This window comes from Rhinolophus ferrumequinum, chromosome 27, assembly GCF_004115265.2.
Source record: "Rhinolophus ferrumequinum isolate MPI-CBG mRhiFer1 chromosome 27, mRhiFer1_v1.p, whole genome shotgun sequence".
NCBI lineage: Eukaryota > Metazoa > Chordata > Mammalia > Chiroptera > Rhinolophidae > Rhinolophus > Rhinolophus ferrumequinum.
Window position 1 is genome coordinate 12,501,279 of NC_046310.1, and position 24,172 is coordinate 12,525,450.

At 40.7% G+C, this 24,172-nt stretch overlaps 1 protein-coding gene across 11 annotated transcripts in view; it reads left to right on the forward strand.

Moving 5' to 3' along the window:
• The window catches only part of DISP1 (dispatched RND transporter family member 1), a 181,883-nt gene extending 157,955 nt beyond the window's left edge, over positions 1–23,928 (forward strand). For all 11 annotated transcript variants that reach the window (XM_033099537.1, XM_033099534.1, XM_033099539.1 and 8 more), the window contains 5 exons: positions 5,556–5,679; positions 7,036–7,163; positions 7,520–7,617; positions 10,045–10,142; positions 17,218–23,928. In XM_033099537.1, the coding sequence (XP_032955428.1) occupies positions 5,556–5,679; positions 7,036–7,163; positions 7,520–7,617; positions 10,045–10,142; positions 17,218–20,829 (4,060 nt within the window). In that variant the 3' untranslated portion in view covers positions 20,830–23,928. The remainder of the gene's footprint in view (positions 1–5,555; positions 5,680–7,035; positions 7,164–7,519; positions 7,618–10,044; positions 10,143–17,217) is intronic.
• The last annotated feature ends 244 nt before the right edge of the window (positions 23,929–24,172 follow it).

Genomic DNA, 24,172 nt, shown 5'->3' on the forward strand with positions numbered 1-24,172 from the left:
ATGTCTTCGTATATTGTGGTTCCAGATATAATATTATTATACCTTAAGAAACTCTAAGTGATCTCTGAAATTCACTTTTTAAGAAGCTCACATGCTGATAACTGAAGCTTGCCTCAGGAGAGTTACCTCTCTTTGGAGTAAAACTACTACATACATTTTAATTAGTAAATTCCCCTTTCATTTAAAAAAATACTTGTGGTAAAATATACACAGAATACAATTTACCATTTTAATCACTTTTAAGTGTATAGTTTTACGGCATTAAGTATATTCACATTATTATGAATCCATCTTCACCATCCTCTTCCAGAACTTTTTTCATCTTGTAAAAATGAAACTCCGTACCCGTTGAACAATAACTCTATAGTCTTCTCCCCTATCCCTTGGCAACCACCATGCCACTTTCTGTCTCCTAATTTGATCACTCTAATTCCTCATGTGAATGGAATCATACAGTATTTTGTGTGATCTTGTGCCTGGCTGATTTCACTTAACATAATGTCCTCAAGTTTCATCCATGTTGTAGCATGTGCCGTAATTCCCTTCCTTTTTAAAACTGAACGATATTCTATTGTATGCATTTACTACATTTTGTTTATCCATTTTTACAGAAAAAATATGGAAAAAGATAAAGGGAAGAGGTGATACAAGTAAATATGGCATAGTAAGAAAATGAGTTTCCGTGTTTAGAAGTAATAGAGCCTCCTCAAATGACTGAAACTTTTGCATTTTGAAAAAAATGTGTACATATATTTTCTGTTATTAGATTGGTATTTTTAAAAGTCCTAATTTCTGCTTTTCAGTGTATACACATTTAAATACCACTTCTTCAAAATAGCCTTCCCTGGCTCCCCTTTCTTACCCTAGCTGGAAGTAATCTCTTCCTTTGTTGAATTCACAAAACGTCTTATCCATATCCCTCTGAAAATACAGCTCTGCTTACCTGGTTTTGTAGGTATTTGTGTTCCTGTCTGATTTTATGTATTAGGCTCCAAGTTCCTTGCAGACGAGATCCATGCCTGCCATTTTTATATTTCCAGAATGCCTTACATCTGCTATGTAATGCTAATTGTTGAATGAATTTATTATTTCACAAGAAAAAAAGAATTCTGTATCCTGTTTTCTTTTGTGAAATTTCCCAAATTTCATTCATTCCTCCCACTAAATTGATAGTTGGTGCCACTGGGTTTGTAGGAAAGAATGCATAACTTCTGGTTCATTTGAAAGGAAATCGATCCATTTAAAATAAAGTATAATGAGTAATTGTATAACTGGAAAGTTAGGATGACTAACATTTTGAAATGCTTGCCTTTAAAGGACAGGAGGAATAAGAAGAGTTACTAAGGGAAATTAGAAAGGAAGAAACCGAAGATGAGAGTTTTTTCGAAAGAAAGGGGCAGCTAAAGTGTTAAATATTGCTCAGGTCAAGAAAGATGAAAACCAAGCTGAGTTAGTCGATTTGGGCAGTTTCAGAAGAGTCATGGCAGCGAAAACCCACCTAGGAGGGGGTTAGGATTGGGTGGTTGGTCGGGAAAAGGAGGTCTCAAGTCCAAGGCACTTAACACTCTCAGTATCCTTGCTTTCTGCTCTGGAGGAAAAGAAAGAAAGAGAGTGTGTTCCTAGAAAGGCATGGAAGGGCAAAGGAAAAAATAATCTTTGTAATAAGCTAAGGGAGGAAAATTTACTGTGGAGGAGCTTATTGTAACACCAATGGCCCCTTTAAAAGTGGCCCCTCCCCACCCAATGTCACTTGAACATAAGTTAGTCCCGTAAGACTCTGAGTTTATGTATTTTATCAGTTATTTCTGATCTGGTGCCAGAGTAAAGCCCATGATAAGGTGGCTGAGAATCTCTGAGTATGTTTGAGGGCCCTCCCACTGGATACTCCTGAGAACTCCAGCATGGCAGTGAAAAGCTAGACCAGCATGCTGAGGCAGCCCAGTAACTTGGGTCCACAGGTCACCCACAAACACATTGTGTCCCCTCTGCCACTTCTGTTTCTTCCTGTAAAGGAAGACGAGCCCTGAGATCTGTGTGCTATTTGAGACTTAATCTGCTGAGAAGATGCTGTGCGCTTTTATACAGCAGTGCTCGGAACCTAGGCGGCTGCTGCAGCAGTAGGGGCCCCAGGGAAAACTGTCACCTGGTCAGTCACTGGAAAATGACTGCCTGCTGTAACCCAGGTGTTACAGAGGCAGATTCCATTTACACTTACGTTGGGGTGTTGTCTAAAGATTTCCAAAATTAGATCAGGCAGATGAAAGACAAGTAGTACATGATATGCAGAAGAACATACTAGGGTGAAAGGAGTGGTCCTTTTGAAAATTCTTCTAATATACACGTGGTCCACTTCTCAAAATAATGTGCAAGTGCTTTATTCTTTAAACTTAGGTAGACCATATATGAACTCAGACTTGCCAGGAATGGAATTAGTGAAAAAACATGCCAGTGAAATTTTATAGGCCATTTTTAATTTCCTTTCCTTCCCCAATTTTCCTGCTTTATTAGATGTTTATCTTAATATGACAACCATTGTCTGAGTTTCATATTATACATGAAACTTTTGTTTCCCACGTGGTGCCCGTAGCTCTACGGTATCTCAGCATAGAGAGCAGGAAGAGCAGAAATATCCTCAGCAACATTGTGGGATTTGGGAGAAATGCTTGTCTGAGTCAAATCTACTCAGAATGGCTGGGGCTTTCCCCCAGACTACTTTACATATTCAGGATGGTGGCTCCATTTCTTCAGTGGGAACAATTGTCTGTAGGAAAGGTTAGCATGTGAAACAGCTGTGTGAGGAAATGGAACTGTAATATAGTGAGGTTAAACCAGTGTGGAAGAATTGTAGTGAGAGCACTAATGCCGTAAAGTCTCCATATGTAGTCAGTGCACGTATATGGTCCATAGCAGTGCTGTAAAATCAAAACCAAATATTTTCAAAGGGAAGAAAAGCAATTATTGAGGCAGGTTTCTAAGGTGGTTACGCGCATGTGTGCAGATTTTTCGAGAACACAAAACAAAAAGTCATTATATGGGTAAATGAAGCCACAGTATGAAAACTAAGCAATTTGGGGCCCACTGCCCTCTATTGATAACATGTTTGTAGGTAAAAATGAGTAACTTCTGGTTCATTTGAAAAAAAATTGATCCATTTAAAATAAAGTATAATGAATAACTGTATAAGCCTGGGGCCATTTTCATTTCATAGGGCTGATATTTTAAAGGTCTAAAAAGTAAAGGACTGTTTTTAAGTCTGAAGCAGTGAAGAGACAGTCTCATGGGTGCTATTGACAAAAGACTTTATTGCTTCAAAACCAGTTACTTTCATCTTAGTTTGCATTTGGTGGAGGCGGAAATAAAGTATAGAGAATAAAAGTATCGGGTGTGTTCTAGAGATTCGAAAGCTTCTGACCGCTTTGTATTTACATACGAACAACCACAATCAGAGTACTGTGATTTATGTTTTCATTATATTCAGAATTATTCTTTATCTATTTTACCTAGCAAAGTTTTCCTTAATGATTTTTTAAATTCAGAATTTGCAATCTAGTGAATAATATTTGGACTTGAAATTTTATGGGTGTAGGTGGTTTTGCGTGGAGAAATTAACTATTAGTGTGTCTTAGGAATTTAATTTTAAAATGTGAATTTGGGGAAGCACATATTTGTGGCAAGTTGACTTATTCCTGATGTCTTCTGTTTCGCTAGTGTTTGAAGCAAGAGATGATATCATAGTGGTTAAGATGCCAGACTCTAGAACCAGACTACTGGGTTCCAAATTTTGTGACTGTTTTTTTTTGAGGTATAATTGACATAACATTTTATTAGCTTCAAGTGTGCAACGTAATGATTTGATATTTGTATATATTGCAAAATGATCACGACCATGATCTATCTGTCACCTCACATAGTTACAAATTATTTTTCTTGGTTGAGAATGTTTAAGATCTACTCTTTCAGCAAATATACAATGCAGTAGTATAACCATAGTCACCAGGCCGTACATTACATTCCCATGACTTCTTTATTTTATAATTGGACTAGTTTTCTGACTTTGAACAAGTTATTTGAACTGTCTGTGTCTCAGTTTCATCCCATAAAGTTGTTGTGAGAATTAAATGTGATGATAATCGATATAAAGGATAACAGCAACTGGAACTTCTTGTAAGTGCAAACCATCGTACTTTATTTTCCTAAGATTCCTTTTAAAAGAACAGCAATGAAAAATGCTTGTGCAAATGCTCCTTTAAAGCATAATTACAGTATACTTTCCTTATTAAAATTTAGTGTGAAGTAAATATCCCCACAAAACCCGATCTATGAAGTTGAGAGATCAGAATATAAACATCAACAACATCTTATTCTTAGAGATATATGTAGCTTTTTCCAGAATGTCATTTCGAGTCACCAGCTTTATTTCAACTGTTAGCGTCTAGCATGATGCTGAAGAAAAAAACTCACAAATACATGAGTAAGAAGCCTATTTCAAATGAACGAAGAAGAGCCATCATAGCAGCCAAATGAGCAAACATTGATGAGAACTTGAGAATACTTGTCCACAAGTAATTGTTTCTTTTTTCTCTAATAAAATTTAAGAAATCTGAAGTTGGCAAGGTGGATTTTAAATGTTAGAAAAGTTCAGTGTAGTCAACTTTTATTGAGTGGTCAGTGCATGTCAAGGCCTAGAGGTGTCAAGATAATAACGCATGGTCCAGGATCTCATGGAAGGGACACAGAAACGGGTCTTTCGGTCAAAGGTGGTACGTGAGGGTGTGGGAAGGGTGTCTTGAAGAAATGGCTTGGTGGTGGGTTTCGGTAACAGAGAGGGGTCTCGGATGTTTAGTAAGATGCTAAAGCCAGGCTATAGTGGTTGGACGGTGAAGGGAGGGTAGTAGGTACATGGGTGTTTGTTCATCAAATCAATAGATAGTTATCCAGCACCTTTTAAAAGATACTGTTCTGGGCGCTGATACTGCACTAAATAAATAAAACAAAAATCTCTGCTCTCCCGGAACTCACAGTCTAATGGATATGTTCATGATCGTTTTAGAAGGAAAGTTACAGGTTTATGGGAAGTTTTGGGGATTCTTAAGATTTACACCACATGAACCTGATATGGGCTGAGTTCTTTTTCAAGAACTGATAGAGTAAAAGTGTGGAGAAAGGGAATAACCAGAGAACCACAAGTTCTGAAAGAGATTGCAAGGAGGATGGATCATCTGTTAAAATATGTGTCCTTTCCACCTGGGAAGTACAGGTTGTAGATCTTCTCTTCTCCAGGCACAGGGGTAGATAGAAAATGTTATTTGTCAGCAATAGACAGTATTCTGACTCTCCATAACCTGTGGCTTCTGACCACGGCTACTTTATCACAGAAATGAGAGGATAATTTCTATTACAATTACATATAAATACTTGTCTCATTAGGTCTTTTCTTGACAAATACCTGTACGAGGTCAGAAATAGGAGGATTGGACCAATTGTTCTCTTAGGTAGCAAAGAACTCTGTGTTGCTCCTAAGAGGCCTTCTTTGTGATTTCTCTCTGCTTCTGCAGTTATGCAGCCCTGATAGCCGACTGGCCAGTGGTGGTACTGGGCATGTGCACGGTGTTCATTGTGGTCTGTGCCTTGGTTGGAGTCTTGGTGCCAGAGCTTCCTGACTTCTCTGATCCATTGCTGGTAAGGAGAATTGAGCCAGTAGAATTGCTCTCTTTCCTTTAGCCCCCAGTCATCTCTAACAGTGAAGCATGTTAATACATGTTGCCTTATGTGATTTAGTATCTCATATTTTTAAAAAAAGCCTTCTCAAGCAATCAGGAAGCACCATATTTTGCCGTGTGTAACGCACACTTCTTTGCCCGAATTTGTGAGGGGAAAACAAGGATGCGCATTACATATGGGTAGTATTAACTACGTATTTATAAAAATGTTTTTAATTCTTTTATTTATGCTTATGAGTTAAAAGTGTAACTCTAGAAATCAATAACAATATCCGTATGCAAAATAATACCCTGGAATACAATAATCGGTTTTGTTGAACTTACAACGAACTTGCAGCAACGAAGAGTTCTTGGCCTGCTCTGATGAGTAAATATCGTAAACTTGTTACCGGTACATAAAATTTCTTCTACCTTGTATCTGTTCTTGTATTTTGTAATTATTTGTTACATAAAATTGTTTTGTACCATAATATGTTAAAAAAAAAGAAATGCTAAAATTCCTTTATAATACAAAAAAAAGTAAATGTAAACAAATAAAAATTTGCATTAAAAAATCAAAACAAAAGATTTTTTTTTCCCCTGAAAGTTTGAGCCAAAAACACAGGTGCGCATTATACACAACAAAATATGGTATGCAACACTCTTTCTGCAAAGTAAAAACATGTCTTATCTGTATTCTCGGGTTCCTAAAAGGTCAAGGAACTTGCTCACCATCAGAAATCTGGGAATTTTGCTTCTTGGCCCCCATGTTTAAGCTAAAAAGCAACTGGAGAATCTAAATATATGAAAATGTTTTCATAAAGTCTTTAAGACTAAATATCTCTTTTTTCCCCAAAGAAGTTACAGGAATTTCAGTATTACTAAGAGAAAGCAGAGTCTGTTTTTAAGTAAATGTTTCTCTCGAGTGGAATAATGAGGAAAATATGAACAAGGATAATGATATCCTCTTTGTAAAACACTGTAACATGCACAGCATAATTTAATTTGACCATGATTGTTTATAACATAAAAAATAAGTATTCACTAAATGCTTAGGTATGAATTTAAAAGAAGCTTCTGATACATTTTTTCCCTCTTTCTTGAGACATGTTACATACCAAAGAATCAAACTGTTTTGTCACAGCAAGTAGGTGGTCATTATCAGGTCAAGTCATCTTGTTTTAATGCGTTCACCTCTGGAGTAGCTGTGAGGAGCGTCTGTATTTTCGGTTGAAAGCTATACATCATCACCTTGACATTGCTTTACCAAGCTGCTGTAACTATCCTTAGCCTCAAATGAAGTACACTAATGGGAATTTGTACTATTTCGCCTTAGGGTTTTGAACCAAGAGGGACTACAATAGGCCAGAGACTGGTCACGTGGAATAACATGGTGAAAAATACAGGATACAAAGCAACATTAGCCAATTATCCCTTTAAATATGCAGATGAGCAAGCCAAAAGGTAATTGTTTATTAACTTTCAGACAAAACATTGCTTAATGAATTCTACTTTTAAATATCGCCTGAGCAAAAAGATTAAATGTAATTAAAATGTGTGATTGAAAATCTTTGCCATGGAATTTGTTTGAATTGTCATTGTCTTACATAATTTTGTTATTTTAGGATGAAAAAGTGAGGGTTTGGGAGCTTTGTTTTTCAGAAGTGAGAAAATTAATGTTGGTTGCTTATATTAATCCTTCCAACTTAATTTCAAGTGCTAAATAGGTCATGATTTTTAGGGTGTACTGTTACGGGTATGCTTCTTGACCTTAAAATACCTAGTATTTTACTGAAGATCAAATTGTTGTTTCATTTCAGCCATCGGGATGATAGATGGTCAGACGACCATTATGAAAGAGAAAAAAGAGAAGTTGATTGGAACTTCCACAAAGACAGCTTCTTCTGCGACGTTCCAAGTGAGTGGCATTCATAGATGCCCAAACCCCTTAGTGGTTTCCTAGCCCTTGAAATTGAACAGTATTAATATCTAGACTGAGAGGGTGTGTTGCTTGTTTCCAGCTTACTTAAAGAGATTTTAGCTTAATTAGCTTGTCATTTGACTCCTCTGGGCCAGTCAGCCATTAATCTGAATTTATTTACCTAAAACAAAAATTCATAAGAAAGAGATGATTGAGTTAGATTCAGTTTTAAGGAAGATATAAATCTAATAAAATTCTTGGCTTGGCCCAAAATTTCAAGTCATTTATTTAAGTTCCTTGTAGTATTTTAAAAATATTCTAGATCACGTAAAAAGGACATACTGTTGGATCGAACCCTAAAATAACCTGCTGTATGATCAAATGTTCATTTTTTAAATTTTGATTCAATCAGAAAGCATATATTACTAGCCTTCCACATACCTGCTTTGTCATTAGCCATTAGAGACAGAGCGATGACCACAACGAAGTCCAGAGGTCCAAAACTTTAATGCCTCAGGGACCAAGCTCATAGTATGAGTCAAGCTAGTGGGATGTGAGACACTAAGAAGTGATGGTGGTTTTGGAGAACTAAAGAGCGCCCATGGGAAGAGATCAACTGCTACTTTCCAGCAGAAGCCTTGAAGAAATGAGAGTCCAAATACTGTAAGAACTTCCCTGAGGTCAGGAATCCAGATTTTAATGTTGGCAGCAAATTCACTAAAAATATACTGTTGCCAGGAGTCAGCCTATTCACTGCAGCTGCCACCGAGAGAGTACACGGCCTGGAGGAAATGCGTGTACGTATGTAAGTCGTTGATTAGCCCTAGTGATTAGCAGTGAGGAATTGTGGGTAATTACAGTCTCTGACAGTGAATGTCGGCATTAAAGCTCTTTTGATTTCAGCTTTTGTTGGTTGTTGTTGAAAATCTCTCTAACGTGTATATATTCCTATCTTATGAGATCACTAAGGGGACCTGACTGGATCTTTGATGTTTCTGGATCATGCCAAGCCTCAGGTCTTTATTTTGAACACTGTTTCACAATATAGTAATAGAGAGATAGAAAGTAGGAGATTAGGAAGAATTTTATACTGATCCCAGAAAGCAATGCAAGTTTCTTTTTCTGTCTTTTATTAGAAAAGTTGAGCTCTGGTTAGTTTATTTCTCTCAAAGTGATACTTATATATAGCCTAACCAGCCTCAGGAAGAACATTAACAAATTCATGAAATATAGTCTTGTTTAAATTTCAGTAGTCAACACTAAATATTTGTCTCATAAGTAATAGATTGTGCCCTGATAAAGCCACTTCTGACTCTGCTAGAATGAAATGTTTCAGTTTCCACAAGGCTTATTTGTGTGCAAAATCAGTCAACGTAAGATACGGCCTTTTGATGAAAACAAGAGTTTCCTAAAGAAAACTTCATAATCATGAATAAAAGCTCATGTAATTCATAATCATGAATAAAAGCTCATGTAATCAAGCTTTGTTCATAAATTTGCAAGTTGATTTTTTTTTGTTAGCACAATTAGGCATCTTAGATAATGTAAAGCTAATCTACTCTGTTTTGCTGGGTTCCGATTTTTTGTAATGGTTGTGGAAGCAGAAACAGTACTTACTGAGCACCTATTTTTCATTACCTCCTTCAATTCTCACAACAATTTGAGATGGGCGTTGCTGTCTCTGTTTTAATGGTGAGGATCCAGTGAAGTGGTTAGTTGCTCAAGGTCACCCAGCTTGGAAAGGACAAGACCTGGTTACATGCAGTTCTAACTCCGAAGGCCATGCTCTTTCCGGTATATCAAACAACTGCCCTTATTCAGAAACGTACTTTATATTAGTATGACTTTCAAAATCTTTTTCTAGACTGGTGTACCCAAGAGACCGTGTGCTCAGCTGGAATATGGAGGGAGTCTGTGATCCTGGCCAGCAGTTATAGTTGACTGTGTTTAGAGCTTTCAAATTGATCACCTGCCATCTTTCCTCTCTAGTTAGCTGCCAAAGAGAACATCCTTATAATCCATCCTTGATATTCCCTAGTGCATCGTTCTTTGATTTTATATACCATTATGGTGATGTGTTGCGAAATTAAGAGGGAGGCATTTAATTAACTGCCTGCTGAAAGGTCTACGGATTGTTCTTCCTAATTATAGTCTGATCCGAAATGCGTTTGTTAATGAAGTCCTATGATTTTTAAGATGCACTGAGTAGACAAAGGCTTTGATCTAAGACAATAGGATAGCATTGCTTTTTTTTTTTTTTTTTTTTTTAAAAACATTTGCTCCTGGAATTTCTTGAAGGGAAGGAGTCCCACTGCTGATGAACCGTCTGTGTGGTTTCCCAGTTGAACTGCTTCTGGATGCTGAGTCTTACGAAATGCACGAATAATTTATAATCCTTTTTCTTTTCTTTTCTCACATCACCAGGTGACCGATATTCCAGAGTAGTATTTACTTCAGCCGGAGGAGAGACATTGTGGAATTTACCAGCAATTAAATCAATGTGCAATGTAGATAATTCAAGGGTATGTAAAGTAAAACTGAACTATGTTTAGCACAAGTAAGGTTATATTTTTGAAACTCCTCTTACTGCTGAGCCGGTGTCTGATCAGAGGAGAGTCCGTAAGTGGCTTACCTACCGAGGAGTAAACACCACCAGGCCAGCTCTGCGGTCTTGTAGATCCTGGGATCAAAGTGTCTCTGTGTTTCCCCACCTTGAAAACATACCATCTTTCTTAATAAAGAACTCTTTTTCTTCCTCACTCATATTCTCTGTCCATGATAGTCTTTTGTATTCTTCCACAACATATTTCCTTTCAAGATTATAGTTAAGACTTTTTCTCTTCTTTTGTCATATTTTCTCTTTCCTAATCTATTTCCATTGTTCAACACATTTCCCCCTGAGGCAACTGTCAACATCTTAATTATACATTGAAAGGCCTGCCTCTCTAGCAGCCGGTGGGTCAGGTGGGCCTGTGACCTCAAAGGAAAATTTAGGGCACAGGCTGGGAAAGGGGACATCAAAGGGCATAAAGACGTATCTGTGTAAATGGCCAGAGTAATCCAATCCAGGTTGCCCTGAACTCGAAACACCTTGCTGCTTTAGAAGACAGAAGGATGCAAGAAGACAAGCACTTCCTCGCTTAGTCTTCTCTGGACCCAAAATGATGTCAGCATCAGAAAATGGAAAGGCAGCCTCTGGGCTTAGAAGAGCTGTCAATTTCAGGGGTCCTGAGGCAGCTTCTCCAAGTAGAAACTGCTGTCTGATGTCACTAGTGGGCCTGTCCGACCACAGTCACCAGGCAGAAAAGGAACTCATTGCATTCTTAGCATAACTCTAAGGTATGAAATCACTGGTTAGTTGAAAATCTACTCACATGCAATGCTAAGAGCTAGCCTGACGATCCCGTGTGTCCTCCTGTTCTAACAACAACGTTTCTAACCGACTAGGAGGCAGTCTCATTGTGCTGCTACCTTCAGAGAACTAAGTGGCTTACCCAGCTCACCTAGTTAGTTGGTCCCAGATCTCCTGACTTGATTCTTCATTCTGAGAGGCTGTTCATGTGTTTTGAAAATAACTTCCCCTTTGATTGAGCTATTTGGATTTTCTATGAGTGCCATCTTTTCTCTGTCCACCTCCAAATGGACCAAAGGTACAAACCACCTAGAAACAGACCACAATTTCTTCATCAGTGGTCAGTTTTCATTTGCCATATTTTCTTACCCTCTGCATCTCTCAGTTCATTATTTGGAAGCTATGGACTTATTTCTCCTTGTCATGGGTTAGCACTGTTCTTACATAGAAAGCTAACTCCAGAGTAGTAGATATGTAGAGTCCTCGCTGCATGTAAGACTGTGTGCTCAGTACTTTCCATCTCTCACACTGAGCCTCTGACCTTGGAATTGACAGTGCCCTTCAATGGATGAGAGGTTAAGCCAGTCTGATGACTGTATAATCACCCCTTGGATGCGAACAGCTCATTAACTTCTATGCCTCTGCGTCCTCATTCTGCCTTCGCAGTTGGTCTTTAGCCCTTCCTTGCCCTGAAGACCCCAAAGTGACTGAATTCACTTATTTGATGAATAGCTGACATTTGCTGAGTGTTGTTGACATTTGTCAGGAAGTGTTCTGAACACTTGAATGAATTGTTTCATTACTCACTGAATTATTGTTACTCATCCTCATGACAGTGTTATGAATTAAATACTATTATTTTGGCCACTTTATAGACGAGGAAAGTTCACACAGGTGGTAAGTGGCAAATGCAGGATTTGAACCCAGCCAAGTATAACTCCAGCCTATGCCTTATGCTTCCAGAATGCAGCAAATAACCCCCTCATTTTGTTTTGTTTTGTTTTACTATAAATGCCATCTCTCACTGAAGTGAACCTCAAAGCGTCATCATGGTCTAGAAGAAGTATCTTTTATTTTAAAGAGCTAGCAATTTATTCTATGTGTACATGTTAGACTCCGAGCGAACTCAGAGGCTCAAAAGCCAGTAAGCCGGACTGTGCCATTATAGCTTTCATAAGTGAAAGCTGTATATTCTTTCACACATATATCTCATAGTCACATATGTCTTATATTTATATATGTGTGTGTATATGTATATATGTGTGTGTTTATCTGCATCAGATGATCAAAATCAGCATCAATAGGTAGCTTACAAAAAGGCCTATCGAAAGGATGAGATAAATAAGTTGAATGAATTACGTGAAGGGAAAATAATGGGAGTAAATTCATAAAACTAAGGATGAGATTTAACACGCAGAAACCCATACCCCGCAATCCTGTACATTTGCTGGTGGTGAGCAACAAACTTGTCTCTCTCCTCCCTGGCAGCCAAAGCTAAAAGGAATTCACAGTCAGTGACAGAAGCTATGTAAAGAGAGTCACCAATTTGTTTTAAGACAGGAGAGGATCGTTCCTCCTCGCCTTCATCCAAAGAGTGGTGCCGTGTACAAGGCTCTACACAGCCTCTGTTTACAAGAGGTACAGTATTGACTCTTAGCTGGTTAGTAAACCGTATCTCAGGTAGGTCGGTAGCAGGCACACATAGCAAAAGCATTTCTACAAGGGATTAAGGCAAAGAAATCGAAATAGGTGGCTTTCTAGTGGCTTGATGCATTTGCAAAATTTAGACCATCTAAAGGAATGCATGTACTCTGCTTTTTGAGTATTTTTTTTCTACTGGGCTCGTAATAAGGGTTGGAGAGCTGTGAGTTCAAGTTTGTAATCTCTGGCAAGAAAACAAGCATTACGATCCTCTTGTGAAAATTGGAGGAACAGACCCAAGACACGTGGCTGAATGCATGGTTAGGCCAGTTATAGACCCACACCAACAAAGGAATAGATAACCAGGGCCCCCAAATTCTATATCAGAGAGCATGGTTATAATTTTAACTAGTTAAGTTAAATACTATTTTTACCCATGGCAAATGCTTTTGTATTCTAGTCTCAAATTCTGCCGTGAAGCTGGAATAATAAGCCTTCCTCATAGAGATAATATATTCAACGATAAGTAATAACTATCGGTTAACAATTCAGATTTCAGATTATTAGTGTATCTTTTCCTACTCTCCCAGCGCAGGACCCTTTGTAGGACTTTCGTTTGTCGTGGTGATTTGAACAAAGTGTTCCGAGGCTACGCCGCAGTGTTTCCCTCCCCGCCCCCCGCCGCCCCAAATCCTAGCTATTGTACTTAAACACTTGAGTATTAACAACTCTTACATTGACTAGGACACACACCAAATGACACAGAGCAGGGGAGCTTAATTGTTGGTGGGGTAACTCCAGAAAACGTCTGGTGATCAGTGTAATATCTGAGTGAGACCACGTGCTTCAGTTGTCACCTGCCTATGTGAACAGCACATTGAGTTCGAACTCCAGATTGCATTTAAATGGCATGCCACTTCAACTTATAATTTAGACAGGCCTTGTTTTCCAACGTGCATGGCTCCGGTTTCTGAGGCTGCTGTTTGCCTTCTAACAGGAACGCTTGTTTCTTAGACTCTGGCCAGAGGAGCCTCAGCTGACACCACTGTCCTCTCTGTTACTTTTCTCTGCCCTTTGACAGCCTCAGGGACACACCGGCAGCGGTCATAAGTGCCCAGAAGTGTGTTTCTCAAATCTTCACTCTGCTGGAAACCCTGTACCCTGTTTCTTAGTCTTTGCACATTGTTCAAGTTGGAGCTGAGGAGTCAGTGGATAAAAGGGATTTGAAATTTGGTGCCTCAGACTCTGTTTCCTGGGGTAACTTATAAACAGCTGGAACCCCCTGAAGCATACAGGTCCCAGAAATGTGTTACCTGATGCTTTGATGCTTGTTTTCAAGAGGACTATGGAGCCCTTACTTTTTTTTTTTTCCTCCTGAGGGTCCCCTAAACTTTTCGCACACGAGGAACTTGGTCACATGGGGAAGGAGAGACCAGCGGTCATTGGAAACTAATATTAGGGGTTAATTTTCTTCCCTTTACTCTTTGCTAAGCCTCTTAAAATAGCTCCAACTTAACCAGTAGTTTTAAAAGTTAAGGTATCATTTAAAACTGCTTTCTCTTTCCTTTCTCTTCCTTTCCCCCTATTTTAAGCCAACTCCACCCCTGCCACGATCTAACTAGGAAGTGTGCAAAGACACGTTACAACCACATAAGCAAAATGACCTTCTAAAACACCCCATTTGTGAATACCTAGAGTTCATTTATGTTCCTCATGAGAGGTACAAGAAGTTGCTCTCACTAACCCCATTCTCATTTTTAGAAACGTCAAAGATTTTTGAAATCATTCCTAGAAATTCCTGTCCTAAAAATATGGCAAAAAACAGAGCTGTCTTCTGCATGTAGATACACCTGCTTGCCAACTTCCGGAAACCCCATAGGACCATATATGCTCGTGTACTCAGCTGTCCCAGCCACAGGCAGCTGAGTTATGCCCCTGGCCCATCACACTTACAGGCTTACACTCCCTCCTCAGCCTCGCAGAGACCCTTCCTTACCGCACAATACAGTGCTTCTCACACTGAATGATAATTACTGATTTTCTTGTCCGATTTCCCTGCCACACTCTGAGCAACTTGAGGACAGGACCACTGTGCCTCACTCACCTTGTAAAGGTGTCTGCAAATACTATTTTTTTCTTTTGAATGGATAGATGGGGACACACAGCCTTCCTCTCTGAAAACTTAGACACTTCCTTGCACTCCATTCCTTTAGCCTCCGGGCACTAGCTTCCAACTTCAGATAAAGTGTACTAGTCACAATGTCTTTTCTCTGTCCTTATTTCTTTCCCTGAACGGGCCCTCAAAAACTGTTTTTCAAAGGTTGTGCATCAGCCGGCACCATCTTTGAATCTGAGGATTGGCTCTCCGGAGGCTTAAGAGCATTTATTTTTGATAGCAGCCATGAAAGCAGTATTTGGTCTAGTGTTTATCATGTCCAACTTTTTAATCTTTGGTCAAATACACACATTAAAAACCGCTGTTATTATCTGAAAAGGTTATTCAAGGACAGATTTCTGCACTTTTGTTTCTAGTCTCAGCTGACAATCCTGTTTCCTTTATCTTGCACATTTGATTGTCTCATCAACTACAAATGTGTTCCTTCTAGCTGATAGTGGGTTTCATAATGGGTACAGTTCATTGTCTTCCATTTGAAAACTGTCACACATTGGGGTTGCGATACTTTTCTGTCAATTCCCCAGGGTATTACATGGGGCTTACATGCTGTTTCTTTGGGGGGGGGGGGAACTAGTTCTCTGCCATGAAAACCAGAATTTCCAGAATTCTTCCAGAATTTCCTGTTGTGTGTTAGGTGGTTCTGTTTCCCCTAACTTAGCAGGTGTCAATATTTTGACCTTGAAACAACTAAATATGAATTATCCTATTTTATGAAATGTCAAGTAATTATTGCTTTTTAGAAGTGAGCTTAAAAATTAAGGAGTACACTTGAATAATAACCCTTTTGTTTCGTTTTTCTTTACCTCCAATAGAGCATCTTTAAAAACAACAACAACTTTTTATGATAGAGATTTTCAAACATGTGCGAAAGTAGCATAGTAGAATGATTCTTCCCGGGCAGGCCTCCCAACTTCACTTCCCAATACGTGGCCAATTTTGTTTTATCCACACCTCATCCCCAGGATTAGTCCCAGTAAAATATAGTTGACTCTCGGGGGTTAGGGGCACCCCCCCACACCCCCCGATGCTGTCAAAAATCCAAGTATAACTTTTGACTCCCCAAAAACTTAACTACATATCTTGGTAGCCAGGGCTTAGGGCTTATAAATAACTTGGTTCTTCGATAAGTAAGTCTAAGTTCCAAAGAGGTGACTTGTGCCAACATCTCCTCTACTTTGAAAAGATGTTTCAATGCATGATTGATAAAGCCCACTTTAATAAAAGTCAAGGGTGGTTTTAATCCTAGGAAAAAAAAAGTTCATGCTCTTCTTGAAGTGCAGAGTTCCAGGGAGGAAACTCTGCAGTTCAAGAGCGTGAATTATTTTTTTCTAGGATTAAAACCACCCTTTGGCAAATGGAGATGAGGGAAAGTAATAGGACTGGGTCATTGTCTCTGCAGTACTGGCTCAAGAGAAGGGGAATATTTCTTATTCTCACCCTTGGGGAAGAGGGGCCATTCCTGTAATTTACGGATTTTCAAGGCAATGCGATTGTGCGGGCTTCAGTAGAATCTGGCAATGCCGGATTTGGCATTGGAGCAATTTTTCAATTTTCTGTAATAAGAACAGCCATCAGAAGAAAAGCCTTCTCCAGTAATAGTGTTCTAAATAAAACACTGCCCACATGAAATCCAGAATTGTCACACTTGCCCCTGTTTATCAAAAAATAAAGTTCCCCAAAAAGGGTTGTAGCCAACTTGGATAGACTTTTTAGGATGTGGAAGAAATAATTAAACACCTACTTACTTATTTTATTATATATATATATATATAATATTTTAATTTAGAAACATTGTCCTCTTCTATTCCTATTTCAGGAAACAGTTTTATTCCAGGTCTTTCATGCAGTTGATATCAGTGCTTCTGATATCACCAGTCACTTTTTCATTCACTGAGTTTTCTGCAGAATAAAATATCATCTTTGGTTCCAACTAAGTTGATTGAGATATACCTTTGATTGAGTAGTACCTTTGTCACCAAAAATTTCATGCTGATAACCAGAAATCTTAGGCAAAGCCACAGATTTGTTTTGTATATCAACTGCATAACTGTTCTCATAATCGGTCCTATAGGTGTACGTACAGAAGCCCACAGCCTGTCCATTTTACTGCTTATTAAAGTGACTCTGAAAAGGCTTGTGTATGAAAGAGGTGTTAATGTTGTCTCCTTTTTCAAACCAAACGAGCATTGGCTGAAGTTGTTTCACACTTGGATATCATCCCCAAACAGTAGTTTTTTGTTCCAAACAAAGCAACCCAGAGAGTACTCTGCCATTTGAGAGCTTTGGGAGGAACTCCCTCCCTGTATTCAAACCGCTAGCTGACTCAACAGGATGATTCTTTAACTTCTGTAACTTTCCCACTTCCTCAAGTCCACCTTTGAGTGACCGCGTTTTAAACGCCAGTCCTTCTGCGTCTCTGTCTCCGCAGATCAGGGCTCACCCCCAGTTTGGTGACCTCTGCCAGAGGGCCACAGCCGCTTCCTGCTGCCCCAGCTGGACGCTGGGGAACTACATCGCCATCCTGAACAATCGGTCGTCCTGTCAGAAAATCGTGGAGCGAGATGTCTCTCACACCTTGAAGCTGCTTCGGACCTGTGCCAAACACTACCACAACGGCACCCTGGAGCCAGACTGCTGGGACATGGCGGCCCGAAGGAAGGATCAGCTCAAGTGCACCAACGTGCCGCGGAAATGTACCAAGTACAACGCCGTGTACCAGATCCTCCATTACTTGGTGGATAAGGACTTCATGACCCCGAAGGCCGCTGAGTACGCCACGCCAGCGCTCAAGTCCAGCATGCTCTTCTCTCCCACCGAGAAGGGGGAGAGCATGATGAACATTTACCTGGACAACTTCGAACACTGGAACTCTTCCGACGGCGTCACCACCATCACCGGGATCGAGTTCGGTATCAAGCACAGTCTGTTTCAGGATTACCTTCTGATGGATACTGTGTATCCCGCCGTCGCCGTTGTCATCGTCCTGCTGGTCATGTGCGTCTACACCAAGTCCATGTTTATCACTCTGATGACCATGTTTGCCATCATCAGCTCCTTGATCGTGGCCTATTTTCTCTATCGCGTAGTATTTAACTTTGAGTTTTTCCCCTTTATGAACCTCACCGCCCTCATCATTCTGGTGGGCATCGGAGCAGACGACGCGTTTGTCCTGTGTGATGTTTGGAACTACACCAAATTTGACAAGCCCCACGCGGAAACGTCGCAAACGGTGAGCATCACCTTGCAACACGCAGCCCTCTCCATGTTCGTCACCAGTTTTACCACCGCGGCTGCCTTTTACGCCAACTATGTGAGCAACATAACAGCCATCAGGTGCTTCGGGGTGTACGCGGGGACGGCTATATTGGTGAACTATGTTTTGATGGTGACGTGGCTTCCAGCAGTCGTGGTACTGCATGAGCGGTATCTCCTCAATATATTCACTTGCTTCCGGAAGCCTCAGCAGCCGGTCTACGATGACAAAAGCTGCTGGACAGTGGCTTGCCAAAAGTGCCACAAAGTGCTGTTTGCCATTTCAGAAGCCTCTCGCATTTTTTTTGAAAAAGTATTGCCGTGCATCGTCATTAAGTTTCGCTACCTTTGGCTGTTCTGGTTCCTCGCCTTAACGGTCGGTGGGGCCTACATCGTGTGTGTAAATCCGAAGATGAAACTGCCCTCGTTGGAGTTATCCGAGTTTCAGGTGTTCAGGTCATCTCACCCTTTTGAACGTTACGACGCTGAGTACAAAAAGCTTTTCATGTTTGAGCGTGTCCACCACGGAGAGGAGCTCCATATGCCCATCACAGTGATCTGGGGAGTGTCCCCAGAAGACAACGGCAACCCGCTGAATCCCAAGAGCAAAGGGAAGTTGACATTAGATAGCAGTTTTAACATCGCCAGCCCAGCTTCCCAGGTCTGGATTTTGCACTTCTGTCAAAAACTGAGAAACCAGACGTTCTTTTACCAGACCGATGAGCAGGACTTCACCAGCTGCTTCATCGAGACGTTCAAGCGCTGGATGGAAAACCAGGACTGTGACGAGCCTGCCCTGTACCCGTGCTGCAGCCGCTGGAGCTTCCCCTATAAGCAAGAGATTTTTGAACTGTGCATCAAGAGAGCCATCATGGAGCTGGAAAGGAGTACGGGGTACCACTTGGATAGCAAAACCCCAGGGCCGAGGTTTGATATTAACGATACAATCAGGGCAGTGGTTCTAGAGTTCCAGAGCACCTACCTCTTCACACTGGCTTATGAAAAGATGCACCAGTTTTATAAAGAGGTGGACTCCTGGGTTTCCAGTGAGCTGAGCTCGGCCCCCGAGGGCCTCAGCAATGGCTGGTTTGTCAGCAACCTGGAGTTCTACGACCTCCAGGACAGCCTCTCCGACGGCACCCTTGTTGCCATGGGGCTGTCTGTGGCTGTCGCATTTAGCGTGATGCTGCTTACCACTTGGAACGTCATCATAAGCCTGTACGCCATCGTTTCAATAGCTGGGACTATATTTGTTACTGTGGGTTCTCTCGTCCTGCTGGGCTGGGAGCTGAACGTTCTGGAGTCTGTCACCATTTCGGTGGCAGTTGGCCTGTCTGTAGACTTCGCTGTCCATTACGGGGTTGCTTACCGCTTGGCCCCGGATGCCGACCGAGAAGGGAAGGTGATCTTCTCCCTGAGTCGCATGGGCTCTGCGATTGCCATGGCCGCGCTGACCACGTTCGTGGCGGGCGCCATGATGATGCCGTCCACGGTCCTGGCCTACACCCAGCTGGGCACCTTCATGATGCTCATTATGTGTGTCAGCTGGGCTTTCGCCACCTTCTTTTTCCAGTGCATGTGCCGGTGCCTTGGGCCACAGGGCACCTGTGGTCAGATTCCTTTACCTAAAAAACTCCAGTGCAGTGCCTTCTCCCACGCTTTGTCCACAAGTCCCGGTGACAAAGGACAAAGCAAAGCACATGCCCTGAATACTTACCACGTAGACCCCCGGGGCCAGAAATCCGAAATGGAGCATGAGTTTTATGAATTAGAGCCTCTGGCTTCCCACAGCTGCACTGCCTCTGAGAAGACCACGTACGAAGAGACCCACATCTGCTCTGAATTTTTCAGCAGCCAGGCGAAGAATGTCGTGATGCCTGCGCCGGCAGCTTACAACAGTGAGCTCCACAAAAGCGCCCCAAATGACTCAAGATCCGCCTTGTTACAGGCCTCTCCTGAACAGCACACCATGTGTCACTTCTTCTCTCTGAATCAGAGATGTAGCTGCCCAGGTGCCTACACACATTTGAAATATGGCCCACACTCTTGCCAGCAGATGGGTGACTGTTTGTGCCACCAATGTGCCCCTACTGCCAGCAGCTTTGTGCATGTCCAAAATGGCGTGGCACCTCTGAAGGCGGCACGCCCAGCCCCCGATGGCTTCGTGCATCCCGTCCCGCACATCCACCGCTGTCCCTGCCTACAGGGCAGAGTGAGACCCCCTGGGATGCAGAATTCTCTGCCCAGGAGTTTTTTCCTCCATCCAGTGGGGTCCATCCAGGCCCAAGAAAAAACTGCTAAGACCAGCGTACACAGTCTTCAGAGCATAGAAGACCATCTTCCAAAGATGGCAGAGCCCTCATCATTTGTTTGCAGAAGCACGGGGTCTTTATGCAAAGCATGTTGCCATCCTGAGAATGACCAAAGTGGACCCTATAAAAATAGAGACATCAGGAATATGGAGGGCACTGGAGGGACTGAAAACCAGGGCTCCAGTTCAGTCAATGCGACCGATGGGGCAGAAAGGGAAGCTGAGCCCAGCTTGTCACAGACTGATGTCATTGTGAACTCAGAACGTTTAAATCATAATGAACCAAAATTTATATCGAACCATTTCATGGGGGAGGCTGGTTATGGGTCCTGCCCTAACAATCCACCAAGTTGTGGCAGAATTGTGCGAGCGAGGTGTAGTTCTGTGGACTGTCAAATGCCAAACATTGAAGCCAACGTGCCTGCTGTCTTACACTCAGAACTTTCCGGTGAAAGTTTGTTAATAAAAACACTTTAATAAATACAGTATTAAATTCAGAACCAGCGCCTCAGTTGTTCCTTTGAAATGGAAGTAAAATCCAGAAGTTTAGAAAGGGAGCCCAAAAACGCAGGAATAAGAATGTTTCACTTCATTAAAAATCATGGACAATTTTTATATTCCGCACGAACAATCGACAAATTCATATCTAATGAGCGTTGGCTGATGACTGAATTTTATGTTTTCAAAAATATAGTTGTTTTTTACATTTATACCCAGCTTGAAAAATAATTGCCTCTTTCTCTCGCTTCTCATAGAAGCGAATCAGAGGGTTAGAGTTCGAATGACCCAGAAGTTTCCATTGTCCCTGGCAATAATATTTACCTGACATCTTTATCCGGGGGCACTTGGTTGTCAGTAATTAAGACATTTGATCGTGCAACATAAATACGGATTTTAACAGTGTCACTTCAGTTGGGATCCAGGAACTACACAATATGAAAATTTATATTTTGGGTGAGGCCACATTTAAAAACTAGTTGCCAAGTATTTCAGTAGTATGTCCCACCGGTCTGCATGAGTAGACTTTACATGAAGCCACTGACACATTTATATCCGAATCGGTATCTTTTTCCACATTAGTCAAGAAATCACTGGCATCATCTTGTGTCAGATGACAGTTATGTTAGTACCACAGAAGGATGAGAATAAAGGATACACTTCTTAGGATAAGTTGCATGTTGACAAAGGTAGACCCAGGTCAGGTGAATCCTAGCCCTTTGAAGTAGAGTAAGGGAACTGGTTCTATGCAGTTTGCTTCTGTCTCTGCCCCCAAGGAAACGTGTTCAGACAGCTGCCTCCTCCTGTGTTAGTGTCTCAAGATGTGGAAGGATGATTTTATTATGCAACTAACACCTGGAAATGCTGAGCCTTCAGGCGGCTTCTTAAGTGACACTTGTGTATCTTATGTTAGATCAGTCTACAGTAGCTGAGCTGTTGGAGCATGCTTTCTGGGTTAATACTTCAGATGACACAGCTGTCCTTCACAGGGTGTCATTCGATACTGACTGTGCAGGGAACCCTCCCACTGCATTCTGCTTCCTCTAGGACACTGCCTCCAGTTGGGTCCTCTGAAGAAAACTGGTGAAGATATTTCTAAATACAGTGTTCTTTCCAAAAGTTATATTCGTTTTCTAAGCATAGTTTTCCAAATTAGATCTGCGTATTATTCGGGGCCTGCAAAAAGCTTTCAAGAGTTGCAAGGGGTCTCATGTTTCATTGACTCTAACCCACCTCCACCAAACCACATTTCTAAGCAGCTTTCCAGCTTTCACTTGACCACTTCAGTGACGGGGAACTCCTACACAACTCCCTTGGTTAAACCCAACTCTGTTATCCTGTAGTTTTTCTACAGTTTTGGTCCTCATTCTGCTCTATGAAGTAAAAATAAACATCTCTGATCGCTTTGCCACATGGCATCCTGAGAGATACTTGGAAACAGTAATCGTGTCCTCCCACTAACGTCCCCAGTTCACTGCCCTTCCTAGGACTGGGTTTGAAGCAATTAAAACCCTGAGTAGGAAGTTATGGTCTCTGGGTCAGTAAGGTTGTTGTATTCCCTGCCCAAGTGGAGGACCCAAAACGACTGATACAGTGCAGAAAGGAGGGCCAGCCCCAAGGAGACTGGATGGTACTCCTGTGAGCTCACTTCAAGATGAAAATTACTTGGACTCGAGCATCACAGCTGATGGTCATGTAGCTTAGAGAAAACGAAACCCACCATGTCTCGCTCACCGGTACTGCTGCTACACTGCCTTTGCAGACCAGTTTCTGACAGCGAAGTTCAAGACCATATGTCTACCAGCATTGCGCTTAATACTGTTAGAGAAATCTGAGGAATCGGGGAGGAGATGGGAACACTTGGAAATAGGATTCACAATCCCAATACGAGATTGTTGGCTTTTCTTATGAAATATGTAACCATAACGTTGGCTAGTGAAAATTTAGTGACACAAATGCACTTTTATTTTTATTTTTATTTTTGCTGGCATGAACACAGATTGAACTTCAGGGTGATAGGAGAAGCAAGCTTTTTACAGATAGCCCAACCTGAAAGACGTCCACGTGAGGCAAGTGTCATTTAATTTAGAAAATAAAAATTTAGAAAATAATTACCCTGAACCTTGAATGTGGCAGGAACATTTTCACATTGATTTCATCTAGACTTAGGACTTTTAATTATTTTTCATGCCAGAATTTTTAAAAAAGCATTTATTAGCTGGGACTAGAAGGCTTTTTTTTTTTTTTTTAATCATTACTGGGCAGCAAAATATTATTTCTAGTTGTGTTTCACAAAGAAATTTCATCCATTGGCCCCTTCTAGAGAATTGCAAAGCAGATAACAGGTTAAATTACACAGAAAAGGAAAGAGCCCTTTCACTGTGAAATATTTGTAACTTGGAGGGGTTTTACTCATGGAAAGGATTTGCAGACTGTCACTACAATAGAACACGCTTGAGGTTTGTTCCTGACTTCTTCCCAGCTAGGTCACTTTTAAATCCCTAGTTGATTGAGGAGTGGAATAGGCCAAGAGCACAAAGGTTTTCATGGAGAACAGCTGTACTGTTTGAAATAACCACACAGCTTCATCTGTGTATATTAATTTCGTGTATGTAATTGCTGTAAAATGCACATCCTCCCCAAACAATATTCTTTAAAGTGATGCTAAGCTGTTATTATATTAAATTTTATGACAATAATCTACGTCCCGGTCTGAATCATTTTAAATTTTAAAACTTTTGCAATGCGTAATATGAAGAATAGTTTTACAAATGTGGTCTTACAGAAGATTAAGAAATATTCCTGATTTGCGTCGTTTCACATGGAAACCATCTTTCCACCAGCAGTTAGGACAGTTTCTGAATGAAATATGAGGAAACAATCACTGAAAACAGCTGTGTTTTTTCTCTTTAAAGAGGAGGGTCATTTTAGAAGAAAAAAATTAACCCTAAAAAAAATTCAAAGACTCAATTGGGTTTTTTGTCATAAGATTCAGACACAGCCAGGAAAGTTGATATTTGTTGAAATCATGAGGGGATTTTTTTTTTTTTTTTAAATGCAGGAGGAACCGTCATGTTCAAATACCCTTTACACTATAATGAATTTTTCCAAAATGTTTCCTGGCATTTAGTTTGTTCATCTCCAATTGTTGTTATATTAATATCTATGATGTTTTTTTTGTAAAACAGCCGTGTTCATTAATTTTTGATTTTGTGTACTAAGAGGTTCCATATCTTTACATTAAATATGTAGAAGAAAAGAATGAATAACCGTGGTTGATTAGTAGAATCTTGTGTCTTTTGTTCTTAATAGTGGTTTCACT